Source organism: Patiria miniata, unplaced genomic scaffold (genome assembly GCF_015706575.1).
Source record: "Patiria miniata isolate m_02_andy unplaced genomic scaffold, ASM1570657v1 HiC_scaffold_16, whole genome shotgun sequence".
Classification (NCBI taxonomy): domain Eukaryota; kingdom Metazoa; phylum Echinodermata; class Asteroidea; order Valvatida; family Asterinidae; genus Patiria; species Patiria miniata.
Genome location: NW_024037054.1, coordinates 9,522,641 through 9,548,917, shown reverse-complemented (window position 1 = coordinate 9,548,917; position 26,277 = coordinate 9,522,641). Strand labels below are relative to the sequence as shown.

Sequence of the window (26,277 nt, the reverse complement as noted above, 5' to 3'; positions counted from 1 at the left end):
ACAAATATAACGTGGTTTGATGGTGGACAGTTGATATTTGCTCCCCGATGCGAAGCCGAGGGAACTAGTTTGTCAACTTCCAATACCGAGGGGAGCTAATATCAACTGTCCACCCGAAATAAACCATGTTATATGCATGCGTATTTACCCTGTGCGTGAATCCTCACACGCGTGCTTGGTAAACAGCAAAAATAACATCTGGCACGTGATGGTGAATTGACCAGTGAGAGTTCGGCTCTGGTTCATGAATATGTATGAAGTATAGTAATGATTTGTTGTTGTATGGGCTCCCTGCACAAGTACCCCTTCAACGGCCAGAAAAGGAGAGTTGGGGGAGACCTAGACTGTGTATTTCGAGTGATCCAAATGTATTTGGGGCGGGGATTAGTCTGGGAGATCATTGCAATTAAATTTGAACATTCTCGCACGCCAACAACGCCTGACGCTCATGCGAAGACGCTATGGCTAATAACTTTGGTACATTAAGGAAGTCTTGGGTACTTCGCGCGTTATAACCAGTAAAGTACAGTACGCACACGCTGTGTGTCCCGTCCAAAAGAATCGGTTCCAGATTAAATTACCAATTCTCTGTGCACGAAATCCAGAGCCGAGAATCAGCTACATACAGGTAGGAAGTCAACACCGGGACATCATTCAATCTCGCTAGTCAAAACAACGGCGAGAAAACCACAGACTCCAAATACATCACAGAGAGTCGGAGACAAACCGCCCTACGATGTTTGCGGTCGGGCCACGAGGCGTGCATGCATGCATAGCAGTGCATTGCATTGAGCCCAATACTAAGTCCGTTTGGACAATCGGTGTAGCGTGAATTTAGGTTCATAAAATACTCCATGGTGGTATTGCGCATGCTTCTGCATAGATAATTAGAAAAATGAATGATCACAAAAAAGGAGTTCGTTGTTATGAGTCAATTTTTTTGTCACACCGCCTGTGAGTGCTGGAATCGGCTGTGATGGCCCCCGCTCTGTCTGATGAGTGCCGCAGGAATCGGATCTACGGACCCGTGTACTGGGTACAGCGCTGTTTTGAGATTCGGATTTCATGAGCCGTGGGCCGGGGTACATGTAAAAAATCCCCAGCTCCATACGAGTCTCGAATCTACTGTTGCATGAAAATGAATTATTCCTTTGCTTCATTTCTAAAACTTCTTTCTGTTCGGTGCACATGGTGAAAAATAGGCTGCTATACCTGCTAGATAATACAGCAGTCGAATCCGGACCGCCCATGACTCGTTCGAATCAGAGCCGGGTAAATTTGTACACGGGTCCATCAGAGCTATGGTCAGAGCCGATTCCAGCACTCGATCAGTTCCACGTGTTCATTGAAAGCAAGGTACCAGTGTGTACGTGCGTAGCGTGTGCGTGTACATGTACTTGTGCTGTGCAGTGAATTGTTTACTCTCGACAGTATGGCGGTGTCGCCGCCGCAGTAAATTAAATCATGGGAATGGAACAGAGAATGAAGTAATAAAGCTCGCAGTTTCACAGGAAAAAGACACTGAAAACATACGTAGTACCGTAGAATAACATGTATTGTTGCACGTCAAAATCCAAGGAGCACGGCCTCACGTAGGTGACACACTTCTTTACATGTAATTTCCAGAGCTTATGCTTTTCATTAAATTTTCCGGGAGCCGATTCCGACTCAGAACCGGTTCTTTTTTGGGAACCGGAACCGGTTCCAGGAAGGTTGGAACTGCTCAAGCCTAGTTACAGGTACCCATTTATACACCTGGGTGGAGAGAGGCAATTGTAGTTATATTGTCTTGCACAAACACTATGTTCCTGGCAGGGTTCGAACCCACGCACCATCGTACATGAGTCAAACGTCGTAACCACTGGACCATGGCATTCTTAACTTCATTTTGAAATATGTTACTGATGTACATGTACATGTAATGAAAGCACCATTGTTTTCAGAGAAATTTTAGTGCAGGAATCTTCAGATGAAATAAAATGAAAATATGCATCGATATGAATTTAGACTACTGGTTATCACCTCAAATTAAAAAATGGGTTGTCGGAAGTTTAACGCTGTGGAGTGTTAGCAATAAACTATGCAACAATTTACATAATTTAGTCGTTACATGTAGTTTACATTGAAAGCCAGATCCTGTCTGTCCGTGTGATACCAACAATCTTTGGCCCAAGGGTATTAAAAATATAAACAAGTTTCTTTGAGCCAGTGCTGTCATAATCAGTTTATACTGCTTGAGTACAGTTTGCCCTGGGGTTATAAAGGTCAGAAATTGCACTTTTGGAGGTACCTAGACCCCCACCACCATCGCCAACCCCCCTCCACTCCCCCCCCCCCCAAAAAAAAGGAGCTGTAAGCCAATAGCAGGCCCCCTTTAAGTTTGTTTTGCATAAATTGCACACTCATAAAATCAGGGCTAAATACGTGTACAATACATAAAATTATCAGTGGCCTAAGTGTCAAATTAGGTCCAGCTTTCCCACCCCTGTCCAGCTTTTTGAGTTTGCTCGTGGCTGGTGTAAGAATCACTGGTGAGCCCTGTCCAAAGATAGATCCTGGGTGTGCCCATGAGTCCACGAATACACAGAACTGACACAAGTTGCAGTAAATGTCTGGAGAAAAGCCCTGGCTCTGTGATACATTTAGTTACACTGTGTTCAATTGATTTCACGGATTTACAAAAGAGAAAAATTGCCTGGTTAACGAGGTCAACCTCAACAACTTTTGTGCCGTCATTTTAATCTTTCATGGATTTCAGAGGGATCATGCACACAAATTTACTTACGACCTCATTTACACATCAAGGGTGTATAATCATAAATGTTGCATACAGTAGGAACATACATGTGTACCGGTACTATGGTGGCCCTGAAGGGACATCGCATATCGCAAACGTGTGCGCATACGTATGCGATGTCGTAAAATTAATCGCGAATATGTGCGCACACGTATGCGATGTCGTGAAACAATTCGCGAATATGTGCGCACACGTATGCGAATTTGTTTGCAATGTCGTGAATTTTATTGCAAACCTTGTCGCATACCTTTCAGTAAAATTCCTAATGAACTGGGGAGTTGTAGCAGCTAGTCTGGAATCTAGACGTTCTGTTAGATATAAATAGGGTCTGACTAATAAACCTTCACGCGCACGCTGTTCCTCGTGCAATCGTTACTACATGTACTAGTACTGTCGAGCGCAAACTTGCTACTTGCGCAACTTTGAAATTTGCGCGCGCAAGTTTCAAACTTGCGCGTGCAAATTTCAAAGGTTTATTAGTCAGACCCCATTTATATCTAACAGTACGTCTAGATTCCAGACTAGCTGCTACAACTCCCCAGTTCATTAGGAATTTTACTGAAAGGTATGCGACAAGGTATGCAATAAAATTCACGACATTGCAAACAAATTCGCATACGTGTGCGCACATATTTGCGAATTGTTTCACGACATCGCATACGTGTGCGCATATATTCGCGATAAATTTCATGACATCGCATACATGTGCGCACATATTCGCGATAAATTTCGCGACATCGCATACGTGTGCACACACATTCGCGATAAATTTCGCGACATCGCATATGTATGCGCACACGTTTGCGATATGCGATGTCCCTTCAGGGCCACCATACGGTACTGTTTTTACTCAAAACATGATCTGTAATTATAACATTAACCCTCCTGTTGTGGGAACAGTCACAGACTGTCTAAAAATCAATCCTCTTCCCCTGCTATGCCTTTTAGTTTACATAGGCTTATCACCAACACTCAGATCATATTTTCATAAATTCAGTCAACCGACAAAAGCAGGCAAGTGGTAGGTGCAGCTGGCTTGTAAATCACCTGTAGTCAAAGCATACATGTAGCTGTATCAAGTTATACATTGTAAACAGTCACAGCCAGTCAATTCTATTTTATGTAGGCTAGGAGCTCTTAAATGTTCTGTTAAAAACAGTCACTTGACTGGTTTTGAGTGAAAGGACAATTACAATAATTGCATTGGAGCCTTGGAGGGTTAATTAAGGCTTGTGATCCTCTGAACAGGGTGTACATGTACATGTACATGTGCAGTACATTGTATGCTTTGCAATGTATGCAAACTAGTGTGGATTATTTATCTATCTGTCAAGCTCTAATATTAACCTGATGACCATTTATTTGTGCAAGTCAGGTGGTTTATTTTGCCTGTTCATCCAGAATGTTGAGATGATTGGTCTTGCTGTAGGCAGCCAGGTTACCATGGTAACAGCTTCTAACGCTTGTGCTCTATGACCCTTACAGTGGCATAGGTTAGGGCCTTTCAGTTGGGGAGAAATATATTAGAAATCTATGAGAAAATTACATGTAGGCCTATAAGCATGTAAACTAATACTTTTGACACCTTGACCACAGATGCTACCATGTGCCATCTAGGAGTTTATCTTTTATGGCACATACTGTTCAGGATAGGTTGTACTATTATGTTTGTTTTAAAGTCATATTTGCTCGTGATTTATTCTCAAAGACAAAAGAGTTATTGGTAAATATTTTTAATTCGTATCCATGTATTCCAGATAGCGATCAAATGACATTGAATGTGATTGTTCCTTTGTCAAGAGCCAAGAGTTCAAAGTACTGTGTTAGGAAATGTTGCATGATTCAGTGTTCAGAGTAGCTTGGAGTAAAGTTTTTCCAAAATTCAAGTCTTGTACATGTTTGGGATAATGAATGGTCACTTGTTACAGATGCAATCCATGTTGTTTTCCCATAGTGTACATGTACATGTACATGTAGAATATGTACATGAGTAAAAAGTGTGCACCATGCAATGGCCTTAAGTCTCAGTCCTACAATTACTACAGTAGGTCTTTACATACATTTATGTACTAAAGTGAAGTACCGGTAGGCCTACTATTGAAATTCTGCCCAAAATGTGAGGTGTACATACTTACACGTATGTATGTAGTACCGGTAGTGTTTGATACATTATAACCCAATATCATGTATGAAGATGTATACATACACATGTGCAGTAGGCCTATACGTAGGCGGGATGTGGGCAAATTTGCCCTTTGTTTCTTGCCTGTCCACATATCTTCACCCTGTGTCTGTCTGTCCTTGCTCTATGGTGTAGGTATGTGCTGTGTCAGCCAAATGACGTGTCTGGTCATTCTATTTGCGGTACATGTACACCCACTGCACTGTCTTTCACCTGAACCTATAGTTTTAGTAAATGCACATCTAGTGAAAATTGTGGCATTGTGAGGCCTAGAAATTTATGTTTTATGTCTTTTTTTGTTTTGTTTTTGTTATTGAACAGGTACATGTACATATACATGTTACATAACCGATGCCTATTAAATGTAATGTACATGTATCCGTTACTGTACAGGTACATTTACATTTGTTTTAATGTGATGCATACTGTTACCATATTATTTTCTAAGTCATTTGCTAATAGCCGCACAGGTGAACATCTGTGTGTGCTGACAAGTGACAGACTTTTACTACCAGCATGGCAGCCTGATTGGAAGTGCCTAGCCCTAGGCTCTAGCGTCAGTGCCCTGCATAATGCTGAATTGTATCCAGTATCCCTGCATCATGTGGTGAGGGATTGTGCAGTGAGAACCAAGTGGAGGTCAGTTGTTGGTCACGTTCTGCTGGGTTTGCAAACCTGCATGGTTGCTGAGGCACAAATGGCACTAATAAAATATACATGTATTGTAAACATACGATAGCAGTCCAAATTCAGCAAATTATATGTATACATGTACATGTACAGTACATGTGAGCATGATGTGAGTGGCGTCAAATCCATGGTACAAATGCTAATAATCTATGCCACATTACATGTGTGTACACGTGTACATTTACATGTACATGAACACCACCAATTATCATACTAAAAATAATGACTTCTACATTGCCTTGCAATGAAAACAACCTCTGGCACATGCACATCATTTCGATGAAATTTATCGCAAATACCGGTACATGAAAGCTTGTAAGTGCACTGAACGTGGGCTAATAAGTGGACTGATCTGGATGTGGCCATGAGCCCCACCCACTTTGCTGTTCGGTTAGCAACATTTCCCCAATGAGACACTTTGTTTTCCAGCTGCACATGTCAGACTTTTGTTTGACAAATTGGTTGAGCAGTCATAGGCGGGACTTAATGCATTGGTCTATAACTAAATAAAAAGGCCTTGCTGTTTAACCGTAACCTTACCTAAAGCTACAAAATACTAAACTGTAGTACCAGTATGCAGCACTTCAGCATGTAAGTGGGCACAGCACTCATAGTATTTTTTGGTATTTGGTGCCTGCATACATAATTTTGTAGTATTCTGTACGACTCAGTTCCTTATGCCGAAGTAATGTCTAGGATGTTAGGGTTAAAAAACTCAGGAGAAGTACTGTCATCCTTGTACATTGTAACTCATACTAGGCCAATGTGAAATGTAACATTTCTGAATCCTGTTAAATCTACCACTGTTAAGACCCAATAGCACATGTTGCCGAGCTGCACCTTCCTCAGTCCTGCAAAATGCACCCAAACCATCCCAGTGGATTGTGAAGAATCTCAAAATACTCTTGGTGTTAGGAAAATGTGATCAGTTGTAATATGTGTCTGGAAACATGTACTTGTACATGTACAGTGTATTTTTGTACTTCTCCAGACACAACGTTAGCTTTACAGTGATGTAGCAGAAAGTAAACAGAAAAACGTAAATGGCTTAATTAATTAAAGTTTAGATTTGTTTTTGCTATTAGTTACAATGCATCATAAGTCATTTGAGGTTTCAGTCATTTGAGGTTGGGTATCAGTATCAGTATCACTTTCAGTTTGCGGTTTATTACACTTTATAATTGCTAAAGAAATACAGCATGTCCCACATAGAAGCTGATATGATTTCAATGTTTTATCTAGTTTGCTGTAAATGTATGCTATTTTTACTGGTAGGGATCACTGCATGAGATATTGTTAGAAATTGGGACGTGTTTATAATGCACGCTCAAGGAGTAGGGGTGTGCATTTACAGATAGTACGGGAGCCGGGTACCCGATTAAGGTCTGCACGATTTTAATACTACAACATCGGTACTTCAAAGCAGCACGAAACAAGTGTGTACATTGAGTTTTATCATGTACTACCGGTAGCTTTATGGTGGAACTGAACTTCTGAAGCTTTCTCAAGCATCATAAACGTGACATCTGTTCTGTTTTTCCCATGTAGCCTGGTTTTCATTTTGAAAATTCCCTAGAAATGACATTCAAAGCCTTTCTTTTTCTCAATGTCTGAGAAGTTACTAAGTAAATGGGCAATTCCACACTAATGGGCCAATTAGATAACTTTATGGATGTTGCATAAGAGTAAAAGATGAGCTAGTGTTTTTTAAAAGTTTTTTCCGATACCTTGCTACATTTGTAAGTTGAAAGTGACTAGGACAAGACGAGACAAAAGATGATTTTATTTGAGAAAATAACAGGCATCTTTTCTGTGTGATACGCATGTAACGTGGACAGACACACTGCAAGGAAAAGGGTGCTTAGGACAAACTCAGTTTCTAATAGGCACTTCCAGTGACATTATTAAGCCATTTTACATTGTTATCAATCGATGATGTGATTAGGGTTACATACGAACAGGGACAGACATTTTGTGACAAATGTCCAGTCTGTTCGTACGTAGAAATCCTGATTATAAAATATCATTATAATTCTTCACAGTGACTCTGAGTTTTCGAGGTTTTGACTGAATAGCATTCCTCCAGGGTACATCTTCTTAAATAAGTCCACATTAGGGGATCATTAAATTTAATGCTTTATACTTTGTGACTTTATCTAAAATGTCTGTCCTTCTTTACGTATGTAACACTTTTTAAAACAATATCCACTGTATTTTCTAAAATACAAATCCAGTTATATCATTTGCAGGGTGGGATATTTGTTCGAAGCTTGCAATGTTTACAGCAAAAATTGAGAGACCAAAATCGCAGTTTTATCATCAAAACTTAAAGGTCTTCTCAAATGTCACACTTTTGGGCCCATTAGTGTGGAATTGCCCAATTGGTAAAGTTGGCTATGGATACCAGATCTCATGATCTGTAACCGGTTCCTGACTTCAGAGGTGGGGGGGGGGGGGGGGGATGGGGTTCCCTTGTACCCGCTCGGATGCACAGCCCAAACGCATACACCCACATCACTTGGTTATCTGTACATCAATCATCCCATGGTATGTCGGTAATTTGGTGCGTAGTAGGCACAACCTTGAACATGTCATTGACATTCCAGTGGCTATTGTCATTGATTACACATACTAAATACAACAGGTCAGACTCAGCATGTGGTGCATGGGAAGAAAAGTACCTTGCATAGGGCATCGGTTCACTGCAACCTAAAGGAATTTTTTTTTATTGGAGGAATCTTCCCACCAAACACCAACACTGTCAAATGACTGTGCAGTGTGCAGCAAACCAAATCGCGTCTCTCTTTGTTTACATGTACTTGGGCACAGATCAGTTTTGTGTTACATTTGAAAGAGAGACTAAATAGATAATGTTTGATTAGGACAATAAACTCTATTTTGACGCCTTTGCAGCAAATTTCATGTGTGATTTAAGTTTTTGTTTTATAGAATGAACATGGAGCCATGTAATACATGTACATTTTGTACATGTACATGGCGCACTATATACAATGTACATGTACACATGGTATTGTACAAATTAATTATGTACATGTACCAGAAGTGAATGAACAAGTTGTGACCATGCATCAGGAACATATGCCTATAGATGCAAGGATGTTTATGTACAAATTATGCATGACATGCTTAATTAGGCTCCTTGCCTCAAGGACAAATCTTATCTTTGTCCTTGTCTGGGGTCATACCTTTGGCACATAGAATTGTCCTTACAATGCTTATCAACAGTTTCACCATATGGAATGGCAAGATCATGAGTATGTCTAACGTAGCCTTGTCCCCAAACAGTTAGATCAGACATCTGCCAGTATACATGTACTTCAAACATGTACTTCAAACATGTATACCCAAACTGTTAACAGTCAATTTGTTTTTCTTTTTGGTAATTCTCAATTTCTGAATTCTGTTAAAACATGTAAGAGAAACATGGAAAATCTGTTTCAAATTAATTCTGTCTCAAATTGTCAAATAAACCACACAAAGGGAACTGATCACATGTAGGTGCATTATAATAATGTTTCAAATTTGAACAAATTGACTTGAACAGGGTTTGAACCTGCGACCTCCAGATTGCCATTCCGGTGCTCTACCAACTGAGCTATCTAGCTCCTTTATTGGCAGTTCCCCAATTTGTCAATGTTTTTGTGCATGGGGCGCTAGTCAGAAGCCATGATAAACCTGTACATGCCATGTTTCAAATTGAATGAAAAGACTTTTCCACATACATGCAATCTAAAAAAAAAAAATGCTTTACCAGTAGGTAACAGCGTGTTCAGAATTAATGAATTGTTTTTAATGAAGTTTTGTACCCTCACAAAATTATTGGGTTTGCTTCTGCTGAATATAATTTCAAAAGAAGACTTTCTTGTATTTCACCTGATATCCATTGAAACTTCAACTTACTAGCACTCCAAAGTGATAGGCACTGACAAATTCTATAATGCATACTGTGTGGGGCATGCACATGTTGGTCATGTTGGAAAGTACACAGGGATCCACTTCTCGTTTATGGACTTACAGTAATTTTCAGGATGATGTACCAGTATTCTGTTGATTTTTGTTGATATTTCCAGAGGAACGTGTAGTCAAGAAGGATGAGCACCCCCTGAAGGTGCAGTTAAACTGGAGTGAAGATTTACGAGAAGGTCGCTTCTTGCTCAAGATGACAACTGATACCTCAAAGGTAAAGACGGTCATAGGCTTGCAAGGATCCAAACTCACTATTTTGTATCATTTAATATTTTGAAGAAAGATTCAATTTTTTTTGCTTTACCACAGGTGTAATTTCATAAGCATTTTATACTCGGTGCTTTCCAAGGATTAGCGAGTAAAGATTCACAAATGTCATAATAATAATTGTGCTTATATAGCGCTTTCCATCGTATCAACGATCTCAAAGTGCTTTACAATTATTACCCCGTTCATCAGGCCATGGGACCACGCAGCAGCTGATATCAGCGTTCAATCGGTCCTCGACCCTCACAGGTACCCATTTATATTCCTGGGTGGAGAGAGGCAATTGTAGTTAAGTGTCTTGCCCAAGGGCACAAACACCATGTTCCTGGCTGGGTTCGAACCCACACACCTTCGTACATGAGTCAAACACCGTAACCAGTAGACCATGGCGTTCTACTCGGGTAGGATTCAAACCGACAACCCCCTGCTTACTAGTACAGATGCCTTACCAGCCAGCTGACCGTGATAAGCTCAGTTATCAAGTACTGAGACTTCTGCACAAGCCCTAGGACAGCACAGTGTGTACAGTAATTATGAAATTACATGGTGAAGGGCCAAATAAATAAGCAGTATTGATTGGACTGTACATGTATGAACAGGTACAGGTACATGTAGTGTTGAACAAACAAAATGAACAAGTAACACTGTGACCTTTAAGGAATACTGTACTGAATTTTGGTGTCCTGGTTTGGTTATACTATACAATTAAATCCTGTTTGTGTGCTCCATTACAGGTCAATCTATACGGTGGGGATGCTCCTCCACAGCCATTTAAGAGGAAGCTCTCCAAGAGGGAGAAGAAAGAACAGAAAAAGAAGGATAAAGAAGCTAAACTCAAGGTAGGAATTTGTTTTCCTGCCAAAATCGTACACTATTGAAATGCACAAGGTAAACTTTAGGTGTTAAATTGAATAACTTGATTGTTTTTTTCTTTATTGGATGAGTATTTGAATTGGTTCCTTTTCTTCTTCGTCCATTAGAGCAAAAATGAAACAGAGGAAAGCAAGGCGGAGAAGCTGTACCAGGACCTGTCTAAGTCTCGCTTCACTCGTACCATCTCCAACCCGGAGATGGTCATGAAACGCCAACGTCAGAAGAAACTAGAGCAGATGGAACGCTTCAAGAGTCGTCCGCAGTCAGGTCAGTCAGTACTCAGTGGTAACATGTAGATATGGGCTCCGTGCTTGAACAGGAGATTTCGCTTCGTTTCAACTGTCATGAGCTCCAATGGGAGCGACATACTTGGTGCGCATATTGTTTCACGCACATATGGCGTGAAGTACACACCACTAATTTTAATCTGAACTTGCACACATTTGTTGCATTTTTGCGTGAGCGTTAGGCACCATCAGTAAGGCATTCTAGAGTTCCTCCCAGTAGTCTTCATAAGTCTCCCTTTGTAACTGTTGCATGGAGTCCATACTCTATATTATGGTGGTTTTGAAACGCCGGCTTTGTCCCAGGTTTAGCACCATCTCTGGCTTGAGAATCATCAGAAGCCTTTAACATCCAAACCAAATGGAAATACAGGGTGAGTAAAAAAACGAAACCCAAATGACAGGACCAACTTTTGAATGAAGTTTTGCCTGTAGCACCTTTAAAATCTAGGATATGAAAGCCCAGTCAATGAGCTTTCTTTTGATACAAGAATCATTCAAATCACCAATGTACTTTTCAAGTTATGGAATTTTGAACACAAACACCGTTTAAAAGTTCTGTCCACAGATCACAAACAAGGTAAGTGTTCTTTCAGCAAAACGAAAACAATTCACATGCTTCCCTAAGAGAATTGTTTTCGTACTCTAAACTTTTGCCTCATTACTGAATGCGATGTTTCTGAAAACGAGCATGAAGCCATTTTGAGCCATAGTTCACCCGAATCAGAGGTTAAAAAAACCCTGAAGCAAAGCTTGAGATGGAGCCAAACGTTGGCAAAATCCCAGTGATAGTGGCTGCGTACTTAAAAAATTCCATTGGCAATATCCTGCCGGGTACGTGTACATGCAGATTTGATACTTGTGATCTTGTTTTTGTACAGGAGGAGCCTTGAAGATCTATGCCCACTCCTTGTTTCCTGAGGTGCCTTACAAGACCCTACTGGTAGATGTGGACAGGTCAGCTGATACCATCGTCAAGGAAGCCTTGGAGAAGTTTGGCAGACCCAAGGAGAACCCACAGGACTTCTGTCTCGTCAAGGTCAGTATCCTGCAAACTGATAACATTCAATGATTTCAAGCTATGGAAGGATTGAACTATCAGTAGGGGTCCCTTTAATTCTGCTGTCTGAACAGTCACTCACAGTACAAAAAAATCCATCCTCGTCCCGTGCCATGCCTTTATACACAGACTAACCACCAACAATCAGATCACATTTCTTGTAGGCACTGTGACAGTCAAATTCCATCTTCAGACAAAAGCATGTATAACCTGGTAGGTACAGCTGGCTCATCAATCTCCCACAGTCAAAGCATAGCTACATGTATATCAAGTTACATCGATGGTCACAGCCAGTCAATCCTGTGTTATGAAGGCAGGGAGAACTTGACTGTTAAAAACAGTCACTTGATTTAGTTTGACTGTTGGGATGGCGTTGTTGATTTTGCCAGGCAGAAAGGGAAGGTTTTAATGTTGCCAATGTGAGTATATCAAATGTAGGGCTTTAATGTAGGATTGTTTAGTGCATTTTTAGATAAGATAAGCCATCCCAAATACGTATCAGTTGAAAAAGGATTGCAGAGTATTTATGGAGCCATTTTTAAGTGATAAGAAAAAGTTGAGATGAAAAGCTGTCTGATTTTGAAATACTCTTCAGCGTTAAACTGTTGGCATCTCAACCGAGCAACTGTACATTTTAAGATTTGCTTGTAAACTGAAGTGGAACTTCTTAAAATTGTAACTTGTCAACATGGCAAAATTTGAGTAATGCCCCTCATTTCTCTGATTGATTTAGCTGGCACATCTCTTTGTTTATCAAGCGTAAATCATCACTCCTCAATTAAGTCGATTTCATTTTTATAACCTGTCCCTCCCAAGCTCAAGTCATTTGACATGCTCATTGACTATTTCTGTGTTTGTACATTTAGGTTGTTGTACCACCCAATGAGGATCCTGCAGCATATATTGAGAAGGGTGGATGGGGTAAAGAACACATCATGGATGATGATGAGTCCCCATTGGAAGCTGTGATCAGATGGCCTGAAAGCAGAGGTATATTCACAGTCACAACTTAACCAAAGACCTCACATGTTAAAGCGGAACTAAAGGGCAATGGTTTTGTATCACTAGAATGGGAATGAGTAAATCTTTTGTGTATTCATTGCTAACACATTTTGTAAATTTAAATAACGTAGAACAGCCTCTGAGACACCTGCAACGCATAAGGTATATTACTGGATTTCGAACAGTAAAACTATACTGCAACAAATCAATGGTGTCCACAAAAGCTTGTTGGGTATGCTGGTCATTTGTTATAGCAGTTTCCACTGTAAGTGCTTTGATTTAAACAATTTAACATAAAATTCACCAAACAAAGGGATGTTTGAAATAGACAGTTGACTTGTTCGGTTTAGAGGTGTGCAATAAAGTGGCATTCTACTGTACATTAAAATATGGGTTAAGTTGTATATTGGATAACAAATATTCCTGAGGTGTGGTAACTATTCCCCTCTGATATTATATTCTCCTAACATTTTAGCTAGGAGACTGCCTGAAATGTCCGTACTGCTCCATTGTGTAGGAAACCAATGACACATCCTTTGTACTTAAAACTTGCAAGGGGCCTCAGATGTATATAAAGTAACTGGCTGGGCTCTACCTTCCTCAAGCTGTAAAATCCTCCAAAACAGCCTGTTGGATTTTGAAGGATCGGGAGGGTTATTTAAAGGTTAATGCTCCATGGTTTGTATACAAGTTGAAATGTTTGGCTTGATTCCATTCCATTCATTTTGGAAAAGTATAGAGATTGATTCAAACCCAAAACTACAATGTTCTATTGTTATCTATGACAGGTGAATTGATTTTTGAGTTGAAACTGCGACCCTCTGACTACCAGCCACGTCTTAAGAAGAGACAGGGAAGGGACAACATGCATTCACCAAGACTACCGCCTGAGAGACTGCCGTACTTCCTGGAATTGAATGAAGGCAAGATACATCTACTCAACTCGTATTCAGTGACATAACAAGCCTTGAAACCCCACTGCAGTAATGTTATAATGTTTTTTTAAAGGGCAGCATAGGTGATAAACTGAAAGAAACCTAAAGCTTGACATAAGAGCTTGCCTTGCCTTGGCTCAATCCCTTAACTCCTTGAGGAGTTGTAGGGGTGCTGTGCTGGAAAGCTGCACACCAGTCTCGTCTCGTCCATTCATGGTGGTTGTGTGCTAGAGCATGGGTCTCCGCAAACGTCTTTCTAAATTTACTATTGCCAATGAGTCATGCTCCACATAGTATGAAGTAATTTTCCCCGAGAGCTGTATGTCCTATGTAGATCTGTTATAAACAGTTACAGTGGAGTGCTGTGGCCTAGCGGTATGGAGCATTGAATTTGTGGTCTGCGGGTAATTCTGCAGGTTGTGGGTTCGAGTCCCGCCTGGGTTTGTGGCGCGTGTGCCCTTGGGCAAGGCGCTTTGTCACTCATTGCTTCTCTCCACCCAGGAGTAAATGGGTACCTGTGAGGGCAGAGATGGTTACTGTGAGAGGTTGATTACGGCCAAGAGCGCCGAAATGGCTGCCTACCGGCCGTGTATGCTCCCCAGGGAGTTGAGAAGGTTTCAGGAGTGTTTGCCCGTTGAACAGGGGTAATAATAATTGTAAAGCGTTATATAAATGCCTGTTATTATTATTATTTTTATTATTGTCCTTTGTAGATGGGACAGACGTCATTGACTACAAACCCAAGCGATATCGTCTGCAGGAGAATGTGACTGAAGTGGGCAGTGAGCATGAAGTGTCTAACACAGGACAGTATCTGCAGGTGGGTACATTCATCGAAGTCAGGAATGTCTTTGTCTTTGCCTTCACTTTTGTGTTCAAAACCAAGCAGTAGAAATTCATTGCTTCTTCCTTGACTGCCCAGTTGCATGTCCGCATATTGCGTTGAAAATTCAATTGAATAATGTGTTGAAAATTCAATCGAATATTCAATGTAAAAATTCACTTGATAATTCATTGTAACTAAAAACATGTGCAGTAGTTTACTGGCATGCAACTTTTCCTCGGATCCGCTGATTTCTTTTTTTTTTTTTTTTTACTTCTCATGGATGTTAATACATGCCATTACAAGTTGAAAAACACTGTACAAAGTCTTGTGTTGTTTGGAATTTCCTCGTTTTTTCTAAATTTCCAGTTGCATGCCTGAGTTTATTCAGTGTAACTAAAAACATGTACAGTATAGTTTGATAACTTTAAGCCACATTGATTTGTGTTGCATTAATGTAAAGCATGTAAATGTGATAAGTAATGTTTTTTACTGAACTGCGTAACTCAAAATATCTTTGTTTTGTAGCTACATGAAATTGAACATAGATGAAGAAAAGAACTGGTGAAACAGCTGTTTTTGACAACATTTGAAAAGTTTTGGTACCTTTTTTCCCAGTTATTCTCGCCTGGTATTCAGCCGCGTCACTGTGTAGTAGCCAATATGGAAGGTGTGGTCACCGTCACACCTACCAGCCCTGAATCAGAGACCTATGTCAACGGTCATCGTATCTATGAGACTACCATGCTGCAACACGGTGCTGTGGTTAGGTTTGGAAGGCATCATTGCTTCCGATTCTGTGATCCACAAGTTGAGGACCCGGTAAGTTGGCTAGTTTTTATCATTTGGTTTACTTATTTATTGTTTTATGGAATGTCCAATTGTAATGCAACCTGTTAAAACCCTTCACATGGTAACAATAAGCACTAAACAGGGCTGATTTTTACTTATTTCCATAACTACAATCAAAAGGCTCTAATGCAGAAACACTTGATTTAAAGGTAGAGTAGATCATTTGCAGCTTTCGAAAAAAAAAAACTGACAAAATTGTAGTTGAAAAAAATTACTTTAAAGAGTGTAATGGCACTAAACTCCCCATGTAATTATTCCTTCTGGCATGCTGTAATTTTGAAGAAAACAATAAAAAAAAAAGGTCATTTCTAAAGATGAGTCAATTGATGCATTTTTGGAAATTTCCATTTGTATATCGTTTGTGATTGGGTGAATCTGTGAATGGGTGCGCGCAAGCGTTGACATGACGCACAAGTGTGTGCGGTTGATATTATTCGTTGCTATTATTACCCATCTTTAGATTTTGAACACTTTTGTTGCTTCAAACGAAACAAATGCACAAATGACAAATGATCTACTCTACCTTTAAGCGATAGCAAAGTAGATTACATGATCATAAGGGTTTTGCAGCTCACATCACAGTTGAGAAGGTTGAATAATAATGCACGAAACTTACGGAAGAATATGAGAAACAAGATAATTGCACATGAGGAAGTTGAGGTTCCTCTAGGAGCAAAATCCTACAAAAAAAAGTTAGTATTAATTTTACTGAGAAAAACCCTGTTGAGTTTAGAGTTTGTACTTTTGTGTCTATTTTGTTTAGTCCAACTCAACATGAATCCTAAGCAATATGCAATAATAGACCCTTATAGACCATTTGTACATTATCAACATTGGTTGTATCCAGATACTCATAATGTTGTTGTTGTTGTGTTTCAGGATTGGGCTAAGCGAGAGCAGAAGTCCAATAACTTTGAGACAACCTTTGATGTGGACGGTAAGATAGAAACCAATGCCGGCCAGATGGAGAAGAGAAATAAACCACCAGAGGTGCTGCCAGCTACTCTGGAATTCAAGGAAGCAGGTCAGCAAATATTCCATTTATTATCACTTAAAATTCAGCCTCATTGGATATCTTGGAATTCTGGCTAATTTGTTGTCTTTATGGGGGAAAACTCAACTCAAACAAATGTTAAGCATTGGGTCAAAAGGCCACTTCAGAAGGAAATGACTGAAAACATTCTATCTGTGATTCAGGGAAAATAGAAAAGAAACATATTTCTTGGAATAATGAAACTAAATAAAGAAATGAAAAAAAAAAAATTCACTCGGATGTTACCGATGGCATGGGTAATTTCCATGAACTTTTGGTAGAGTTTCCAGAATGTTGATTTGAACCCAGCCGTGCAATCAGTTTTACATATCTGGAATCTATACTGCCTTCTAGGATTCCACGGGTATCCGTTGCACATACGCTAAGCCACATTACGTTTGTTTGCCAAGGGGGATATGCTTATCACTAGATTTTCACTGAAAATCTGTAAAAATTTAAGAAACTCTGCAGAAGTTACTATTATTTAAGAGAATGCCCGAGGTCTCAAAGACCCAGATGGCTCAGAGCTGGTGACGATGATGTTTTTTTCATCTGACAGGAGAGGACAAATTCCTGATTACCTTCATACGGGATGTCAACGGTGCTAACATCTACTTCAAATTGGCTCCTACCTACACTCTGTATCTGGGATGCCGCTTCAGGTTATCCAAGCTGTATCGACCTGAGATGGGGCCTACTGAGCGTGCTCAGAGACTGACGGCATTCCTGAACAAGACGGCTGATCTGATTGACCGCACTGTGGGGGTAAAATGAATATTCTGTTGATCCTTAGATTGCGTCTGCAATGGGCTCCCAGATAAGATGCACTCCTCCTTGATTTGCAGAAAGAAATCAATCATAAGGGCAGCATGTGCAGTCTCTTGATTACTTGATTCGTATTTTTCTTCTTCAAATAACACAGATAAAGTTGAAACAAATATTAAAAATTTGGCTCCTAAGGTCTTGCAGGCTCCTCACTGCAAGTATATCCATTGTGGGCCCCTTGCAATGGCACTGACTGTTACGACCCCACCTCCCCCCCCCCCCCCACAAAAAACAACAACAAAAACTGCCTCAACATATAATGGTTTTATGGATTCATCCAACAGTAAATAGAGTGTGTACTTTGACCTCAAAAACCTGAGATTTTACAAGAATACAGCCCCTTCAGGCACCATGTATAGGATCTACAATGTGTTTAACATCCAATTTTGTATATTTATTGTGCGTCCTGACTGGGCCCATCCAATCAAGGGCAATAAATGGGTATTTCGAAAGAAAAGAAAGCATTACAATTTACAACATATTGCAAATTGATGACTATTATAAAATTCAAATTGTTGACCTCAACTTCTGTTTAATCTGATAACAATTGGGTAAATTCAAATATGGGAGTTTGTGACTAGACTAGTCAGTGTTTGGTACCAAGACATTCACATAAAAAGTGAACGGGGACTATACAGTGTAAGACTATGTAATACAGTGTACTACAGATGCTAATGTTACCAATCTGGCATAGTCCAGCCACACCACACTAAACTAAACCACACACCACTAACTTGGGATATAATTTGGTTCAAGTTCATTGCTATTCAATTGAATTGTTAGGCTATGGGGAACATGTACCATTAATTAACCCTAACAATCCAGAGTATGTTTGCTAGAACCCTGCAAAATGTAGCAGCATGCCACACTTGACTAAGTGACAAGCCTGCCAAATTTAGCAAGATCCATCAGGGAAAAAGTCTCGAGGCCAAACTGCCTCAGAGACTGTGGTCACTGAATGCAGCAGGATACAACTGTGGCATTGTTCAATGGGACTTAGCTCTCATTGCTTCAGAGCTGGCCATTCATGCACTGGTGTTGGTAGCTGAATGTATCAAAGTGCACCAGTTCTTTTCCACCTGATGCACTGTATTGCATCTGGCAGGGTTAGGGTTAACACTGAATTTCAAAAGCTGTCCCAACAAGGAAGTGACAGGTGGTTTTCAGTTGATTGTCTTGAGATTGTATGTGGTATTTATCTGTGGTCTTGTTTTGTTGTGTGTTTGTTTCTCCTTCAGGACAATCATCAGATTGCTGGTGTGCTGGCCTTCTGGTTAGCCAATGCCTCTGAGTTCCTTCATTTCATCAAGGAAGATCAAGATCTGAGTAGCATCTCTCAAGATGCTCAAGACATCTTGCAAGAATGCATCCAGCAAATGTTCAGGTTGGACTCAGTTACACTGCATTGAATTCTCTTGCCTAAGTGCATTTAGTCAGAAACATGAGTTACCTGATTGTGCCAGTGATATGCATTTTGCTTATTTGAATCCTTTCTGTTTTGCATGGTTTTCTTACGTTCATTATTGGTTCAAGAAATTTGTTTGAAATTTTTTTTTTCAAGAATGCCAGATTGCATTTGTTTCTTTAAACAGATATAAAATTTCTCGATTTGTTCTTGTGATGCTGATACTACTGTAGTGGTCTGTTTGACATGCTGAGCATTAAATTGACTACTTTTCTTTGGACATTGCATCTTTTGGACATCTAGCTATTGTCTTACTTGAATGCTATGTGATAAGACATTTGAATGAGAGTGGCGTTGTCTTGCAGGCATCTTGTTCGTAGCATACAGCTGGAGATGAACATGACCTTATCAGCATTCTTAGATCCTAGTGAAGATGCTGATGTAGAGAGAGATATGTCTACAGGTGAGTTTACTTGAAGACTCATGCATACATGTATACATTGCAGTGGCAAAGCACTCGCAAGTGTCTTCCATTAACAGAGTTTTTGTTTTTGCTCTGTATTTCAGTTTAACCTTTGTTTTGCAGTCTGATATTTCTTTGTACTTTGCCCAGCATGCTTGCACATGAGTTATATTGGCATTCTATCATGTCTTTTCGTTGAATACCCTTTGGTGTGTAGCCTTGGTCAAGGCGCTAGTTGTTATTCATCCGGCCGTAGCGCGGTAAAAGATATCTTCGCTAGCGCTATGCATGCAGTCATATGTCTATGCATGCAGTGCATTAAAAATACAGCGCGAACAGTGACCTCACGCGGCCACTATTTTTATGCAAATCAGTTGGACCCGCTCTAGCGCCTGGGTTCAATCGTCCATGTGAGGTTTTGGGGGTGGTGCTCATTATGTTAATAGCCTTAGCTGACCTTAAATGTTGTTTTCTTATTGGTCGATCATTGCGTGGAAACTTGCATAGTGAAACGTGGCACCGTACATAATCCATACACGTACACATTGTGTGTCTCTGCACACGGCACCAATGCACAAAAACTGTGGTTCCTGTCACGTTCGCAAAAGGCGGAATAGCTGCAAATAATTGATGACGTCCGGATTTACCAAGGTGTGATTGGACACTCCACATATTAGCCCCGCCTACATTATCTGTATTCGCATACGAGGTCGTGCGCTGGAAATCTAGCGCAAAGTAAAGAAAAACATAAGCTTTTGCCGACGATTGAACCAAGGCTCTCGATCGTCCCCAACTGATTTGCATAAAAAAATAGTGGCCGCATGAGGTCGCTGTTCGCGCTGTATTTTTACATGCATGTGCATAGCGCGTGAGGATATATGCCGACGATTGACCGCATACGGGACGAATAACGACGAGAGCATTGACCAAGGCTATTTGGTGTGCAGCATTTGCAATTCATGAATTCTTTCCATTCACCAACCATAAAAATCCTGTCAAATGGTTATGTTGGCTTTTTCTTTTGAAGCTGTTAAAACAATTCAAAGCTAGTCAAACATTTACTCTCTACCTTTGGTAAATAAAAACATTTTTGTTTTTTTTCTTCCAAGTTGAAAAGTTTTGATAAAGGAGTGATATTGTTAGGAACAGATACGCCTTTCCACTTTAAAATGAGACATCAAACGTCCAAATCTGATAATTTTTGACAGAGTTATGAGTAATTTTCCAAGAGGGGTCAAATTGACCATGGGACCAAGTTTTCAATTTTAGGCATTGGGACAGAGGTAGCCTAATAAGCCATTTGCGAGTTAAATTTGAATAAAATCTGGAACGCTGACTTAATCCAATGCTTTGCACATTTTAACTTTGCATTCTCCCGACCAAAGAGATGGTTACTATATCACGTGATTCGGGGCAAGCCTTACGCTAGCAACACCCAGCTCTGGCATGGTCTGGTGTCTTTGTGCCATTCTCACCCATTGTGAGCGATGTATTGATGCTGAGCGTCTCTTATGTAACTATGCAAGAGCTTGCCCCGAATCATGTGATTAGCAACAGTGTCTTTGGTCTAGAGAATTCAAAGTTAAAATGTGCCAAGCATTCTGAGCAAGTCAGTGTACCAGATGTTATTGAAATGTAAATCCCAAAGGGTATAGGTTACTCGCAAATGGCTTATTGCCTCTGTGTGGATAATTGCCTGGCTGACAAAAATGTGTTTAGCGAGTAAACACAATTCCAAACACTTTCTTGATCCGTGTTTGTAAACATGTTTACATGCTGCACATTTTTAGCATGAGGTGATGTCAAAAAAGTGTTTAGAATTGTGTTTACTCGCTACACATTTTTTGTAGGCCAGGCAAATATCCACACAGACCCAATTAGGCTACCTTTGTCCAAATGCCTAAACCTTCAAACTTGGTCCCATGGTCCATTTGACCTCTTTTGGATAATTACTCACAACTCTGTCAAAAATTATCAGATTTGAAGCTTTGATGTCTCATTTTAAAGTGGAAAGGCGTATCTTTCAAACCATACCTATATTATCTATGTTGGTTACACATTCTCCGTCTGGCATTCCGTTATATTTTGTTTGCATATTTGTTGATACTCACTGTATCTTGCATGCTGTGCATCTGTTGTTCATGCTTTGGTTGATTTGGTGTGCCATTCTCACCTTGCATGCTGATTCAGATGATGATAAGAGTAATGACAGTGGGCGTGGAGGTAGTAAGGATAATCCGCTGCGCATCAGTGCACGTTGGTTGAATCCACCCAACCGTGGCCCTGCACAGACCAGACCTAACATTGGTAAGATTTCATCTCTCATGCTCTGTCTTCATCATCACCAGGTTCAAATGCTTCTCCGTTCAGCCTAGCATCTTACCGGAATTTATTTCGCTGTGACACAGTGCGTGGCACTATCATATTCTGTTGGAATGGCAATAATGGCTTATTTCTTTTATCATTACTTTGACTAAGTCGTTGTCATGCTAAACTTTCTCATGTCATACTTTGGAGTGTGCGGAGATAAAACTTCCCAGCTTCTATCGGCTTCTTGTGGACATCTCAAAATGACATTTCATTTGCACATGAGGAGATTTCAGGATTGAAACCTACTGTTATTGAGATGTGGATACTAACATAAGACATTCAACATTAAGGCCAAGTAAAAAAAAGAACCAGTTGATAGTCCGGTTTTTTTTCAAAAAGAGGAGGATGAGGGCCTTTTTATTTTTAATTTTTTTTCTAAGATGGCCGCCAAGTATTCAAATTCAAAATGGCCGTCAACTTTGGTTCAATATGACCGCCAGCTTTTAATTAGCTATCCGAATATTAAGTAGAGTCAACACGGCGCACACGTGCGTGCTAGTGTGTGACCTTGCATAGCTGCAATTTTGGGTGCATTTCAAAACAAGACTTGGCAACTTTTGAATTTATATCGAGATTCTAGAATATTGTTTTCTTGGAATATACAGCATTCACTGAGCTAAAACTTCATCAGGTTAGTTGTTAAGCACCCTTCTTTAGATTTTTAGCACCCTTCTTTAGCACTTCTGTTTCTTCAAAAAAAAATGCACAAACGACAAATGATGTAATCTACCTTTAAGGGGAACAAATCCAGATCCAGACGAAGACTAAGAAAAATGTAAATTCCTCTTATCAGCATGGTATCAGCGTTGTTCAACTGACCCGTACTTATTTGATTTCTTACAGGTGATGTCGTTAACGTCTTTCACTCCGTTATGACTCTCCTGCGCCGTTGTCGTGTCAACGCCGGTCTGACTATTCAACTCTTCTCTCAACTCTTCCATTTTGTGGGTGCTTGGATCTTCAATAAGCTGGTTGCTCATCCACAGTTGCGTCTGTGTCATCGGGAGTGTGCATCCATGCTGCTTCGTCGGCTGAGTCGCATCAATGCCTGGGCAGAGAAACAAGGACTTGAGCTGGCTGCTGAGGCACATTTGACTAAGGTTACACAGGTAGGGTCAGGTCATTAAAATTGTTTGTCTTCCCAACTACTTTTTTAACCCTAACCCTGCAAGACGCAGCACAGTGCATCAGGTGGAAAAGTCTGATGCACTTTGGTGCATTCAGCTACCAACACCAGTGCATTAACGGCCGCTTCTGAGACAATGAGAGCTAGTCCCATAGAACAATGCCACAGTTGTATCCTGCTGCATGCGGTGACCACAGACTCTGAGGCAGTTTGGCCTTGAGACTTTTGGCCTGATGGATCTTGCTACACTGGGCAGGCTTGTCAGTGTTGCATGTTGCTGCGTTTGGCAGGGTTTCTAGCCAAAATGTCCTGGGGTGAGGGTTAAAAGAGCTGATACAGTGACACTAAATGGCACCCTTTAGAGATAACTGACATCTTTCTTTGCCAAGTTCATTTATTCATGATATTGAGTTGAATGGTCATAGACATTTAAAAAAACTAGACCTGACAAGCCTATGCTTTTAAGTTGTGTGTTTGTGACCACAAAACACTGCGTCCTATAACTGCCATGTTACACGAATGCTCATTGTGATCGTAAATAACATGCCTCATGCGACCGTCTCCTTGCACATTTGATGCACCTACAAATTGCTTTTAAATTTTTGGTCAGAAAATTCAGGTGCTTGTCAGGTCTTGTTTTTTTTTGTTAAAGGTGTCTGAAAATGGTAGAAACTGGCAAACAGCGCCCTCTGGATTCATGCACAGAGCCTGATGTGGGCACTTAGTGCTCTGGGTCTTTTCTGTGTACCAAGGCACAATCTCATGGTGTTGCTGTGAAGATAATATTGCTTAGAACTTTCATGTGCTAGCAAAACTTGACCGAAAAACTGGCAAGCAAAATACATTGAATGACATTTTTTTGCATGAGACCTATTTTTGCTTGACAAAAATGTTTATGCTTTCACCAAACTTCTATGTTCAATCGGTCTCTCACAAAGATGACCTCTGTAGGAGAACTGCAACTGCGTATTTTACGCAATCAAGCACGCATTGCGCAGTGGTGAAAATGTTTCAAACGCGCGCGCTTGTTGTTTGAAATGTGTTCGAAATACGACGCAGCCGATGCGCGTTATGCAAGTTGACGCTCAAAATGCCGATGCATTTGGCTGGTCTGTAGGAAATGACATTATTTGAGAGAGGCCTATAGCCCCATGAAATCAATCTCTAGGCTGATGCATTGAAGTGCCTTTGGTTTATAATGCACAAAGCTACATGTATTACGTTAATGCGTTATTTGTTTTGCAGGCTCTGCGATTGATGATGGCACCTAAAGATTCCAGGGATGCTCTGAATGCAGCCTGCTCACAGTGCTTCCAGCTCAACTCCAGACAGCTCAGGGCACTGCTGGAGAACTACATCCCCTCACACAATGAGAGACAAATGCCCAGTGATGCCATCATGAGAGTAAGTGCACCTGCTACTCAACGTTGTCAGGAAAAAAACAGAGCTAGAAGTTAGAGCAATATTATCATCTACCATTGAACTCTAACTCTCCCTAATCCTCATTGCCTTGGTGAAGGCGTTCATCATTAGTCATCTGTACGGTATTTGGCGGCATATCCTCTCTGCGTGCTGACTGACTGCTATGCAGTGAATGTAAAGATTCAGCGCGAACAGCGACCTCATGCGGCCACTATTTATATGCAAATCTTTTGGATCTAGACTAACGCTTTGGTCCAGTCGTCCATGTGAGGTTTTGGGGGTGGTGCTCATTATGCTAATAGCCTAAGCTGACCTTAAAAGTTCTTATTGGCCGATCGTTGCGTGGAAACTTGCATAATAGATGAAAGGTCATATAGCGATAACGTGTGACATGTACATGTACTGTACATAATACACACATTGTGTGTCTCACATTACACACTCCACCATTGCACAAAAATGTGATTTCTGACACGTCCGCAAAAGGTGAATAGCTGCAAATAAGTTGATGATGTCGGGATTTCCTAAGGTGTAATTGGGAGGTTGTGCGCTAGAAAAAGTATTTTTAATGCACTGCATAGCGCTAACGAGGATATATGCCGCTGAGTATACTTTAGGGACGGATATTATAATGATGAACGCCTTGACCAAGGCTACAATCCTCCAGTCGGTTTTGGAGGATTGAGGCTGAAAGGCAAAAAAAGTGTCGGTTGATTTTGGAGGATGCATTGTGTCGAGTTTTTTAGGCGGTACCCGGCATTGTTTATGTTCAGTCATGCATAGTTGAGCCCTGCATTATGCTAGATATCATCTGCTCTGCTTCTGAATGTCATTGGCACTGCCTCAACCATTACAGCGATTTTTGGAGGATTTTGAAGGATTGAGGCAAAGGTCACCCCTCCTCTGACCAAATTCAAGAAATAACGGATGATTTTGGGGTTTGATGCTGACTCCAATTTTTACATGGTGGCATTTGGAGGATTTTGCAAGATTGAGGTTGGTTCCTAGCCAAAAGGGCCAAGGGGTTAGGGTTAACATTAGTTATAACATGAACGTTTTTTGCATTGATTGCAGTGCTTCACTTTCCACTGCTGAGTGAGTACTTGATCCTAGTAGTGTGTAGTCATTGTTATTCCCATTATCTGTTCACTTTAACAGGTGGTAACCATTGCGCAGAGCACCAATGATGAGCCATCTATCGATGGCCGCCCGGTCCCCTTAGAGGAAGATCCTGAGCTACGTCTGGCACTCATCGTACCTGAGGATGGCTACTCATGTGAGATAGTCAAAGGTGTACCTAATGGGCTACAGGAGTTCATTGAACCACTGCTGCGTGCAGGTAGGTACAACCATAGATAGAATTCATTGTAACTTGCTCTGTCCACTGTCAAGATTGTCAGATAATATCAGCAAAGTAGATAGCAGGTATAACTATATACCTCATATATATTCATGATTGAGAGCCGAATTCTCACTGGTCCATTCATCATCACGCGCCAGATGCTATTTTTGCTGTTTACCAAGCATGCGCGAGTATTCAGGCACAGGCTAAAATACGCATGCATTGTAGACTGTCGCACGGGTTACTCCTGTGACAGTTGACTACGCGTGCGCTTTACGGAGCAATCATGGAACTGCCGCACGGGTGAGGTACGCATGCAAGAACATCTCCCTAGCTACACATGATGGCTGCACACGTAAATGTTAATTAGTGTTTTCCCGAGCTCAATGATGCCGAACTAGAGAATATTGTGGACAATAAAGATGCCTTCTCTACTAAAAAGCAGTCTGCAATGCGGTATAAACTCTTAGGAGTTACTGTATTGCAAAACAAACTGAACTTTTCTGAGATTGAGCAATATTCTTCTGGTGAGTTGGACA

The 26,277-nt window shown here is 40.7% G+C and overlaps 1 protein-coding gene across 2 annotated transcripts in view; it reads left to right on the top strand.

The window, feature by feature from the left end:
* The window catches only part of LOC119722934 (afadin-like), a 41,043-nt gene that overhangs the window by 2,706 nt on the left and 12,060 nt on the right, over nucleotides 1–26,277 (top strand). Inside the window, exons 3-18 of one of the 2 annotated variants that reach the window (XM_038193343.1) lie at nucleotides 9,761–9,870; nucleotides 10,658–10,762; nucleotides 10,904–11,063; nucleotides 11,962–12,119; nucleotides 13,007–13,130; nucleotides 13,931–14,065; nucleotides 14,791–14,897; nucleotides 15,519–15,722; nucleotides 16,632–16,776; nucleotides 17,345–17,550; nucleotides 18,849–18,994; nucleotides 19,381–19,478; nucleotides 21,669–21,785; nucleotides 22,692–22,957; nucleotides 24,220–24,378; nucleotides 25,555–25,735. In XM_038193343.1, the coding sequence (XP_038049271.1) occupies nucleotides 9,761–9,870; nucleotides 10,658–10,762; nucleotides 10,904–11,063; nucleotides 11,962–12,119; nucleotides 13,007–13,130; nucleotides 13,931–14,065; nucleotides 14,791–14,897; nucleotides 15,519–15,722; nucleotides 16,632–16,776; nucleotides 17,345–17,550; nucleotides 18,849–18,994; nucleotides 19,381–19,478; nucleotides 21,669–21,785; nucleotides 22,692–22,957; nucleotides 24,220–24,378; nucleotides 25,555–25,735 (2,421 nt within the window). The remainder of the gene's footprint in view (nucleotides 1–9,760; nucleotides 9,871–10,657; nucleotides 10,763–10,903; nucleotides 11,064–11,961; nucleotides 12,120–13,006; nucleotides 13,131–13,930; nucleotides 14,066–14,790; nucleotides 14,898–15,518; nucleotides 15,723–16,631; nucleotides 16,777–17,344; nucleotides 17,551–18,848; nucleotides 18,995–19,380; nucleotides 19,479–21,668; nucleotides 21,786–22,691; nucleotides 22,958–24,219; nucleotides 24,379–25,554; nucleotides 25,736–26,277) is intronic. The other variant, XM_038193346.1, reaches the window with a different exon arrangement.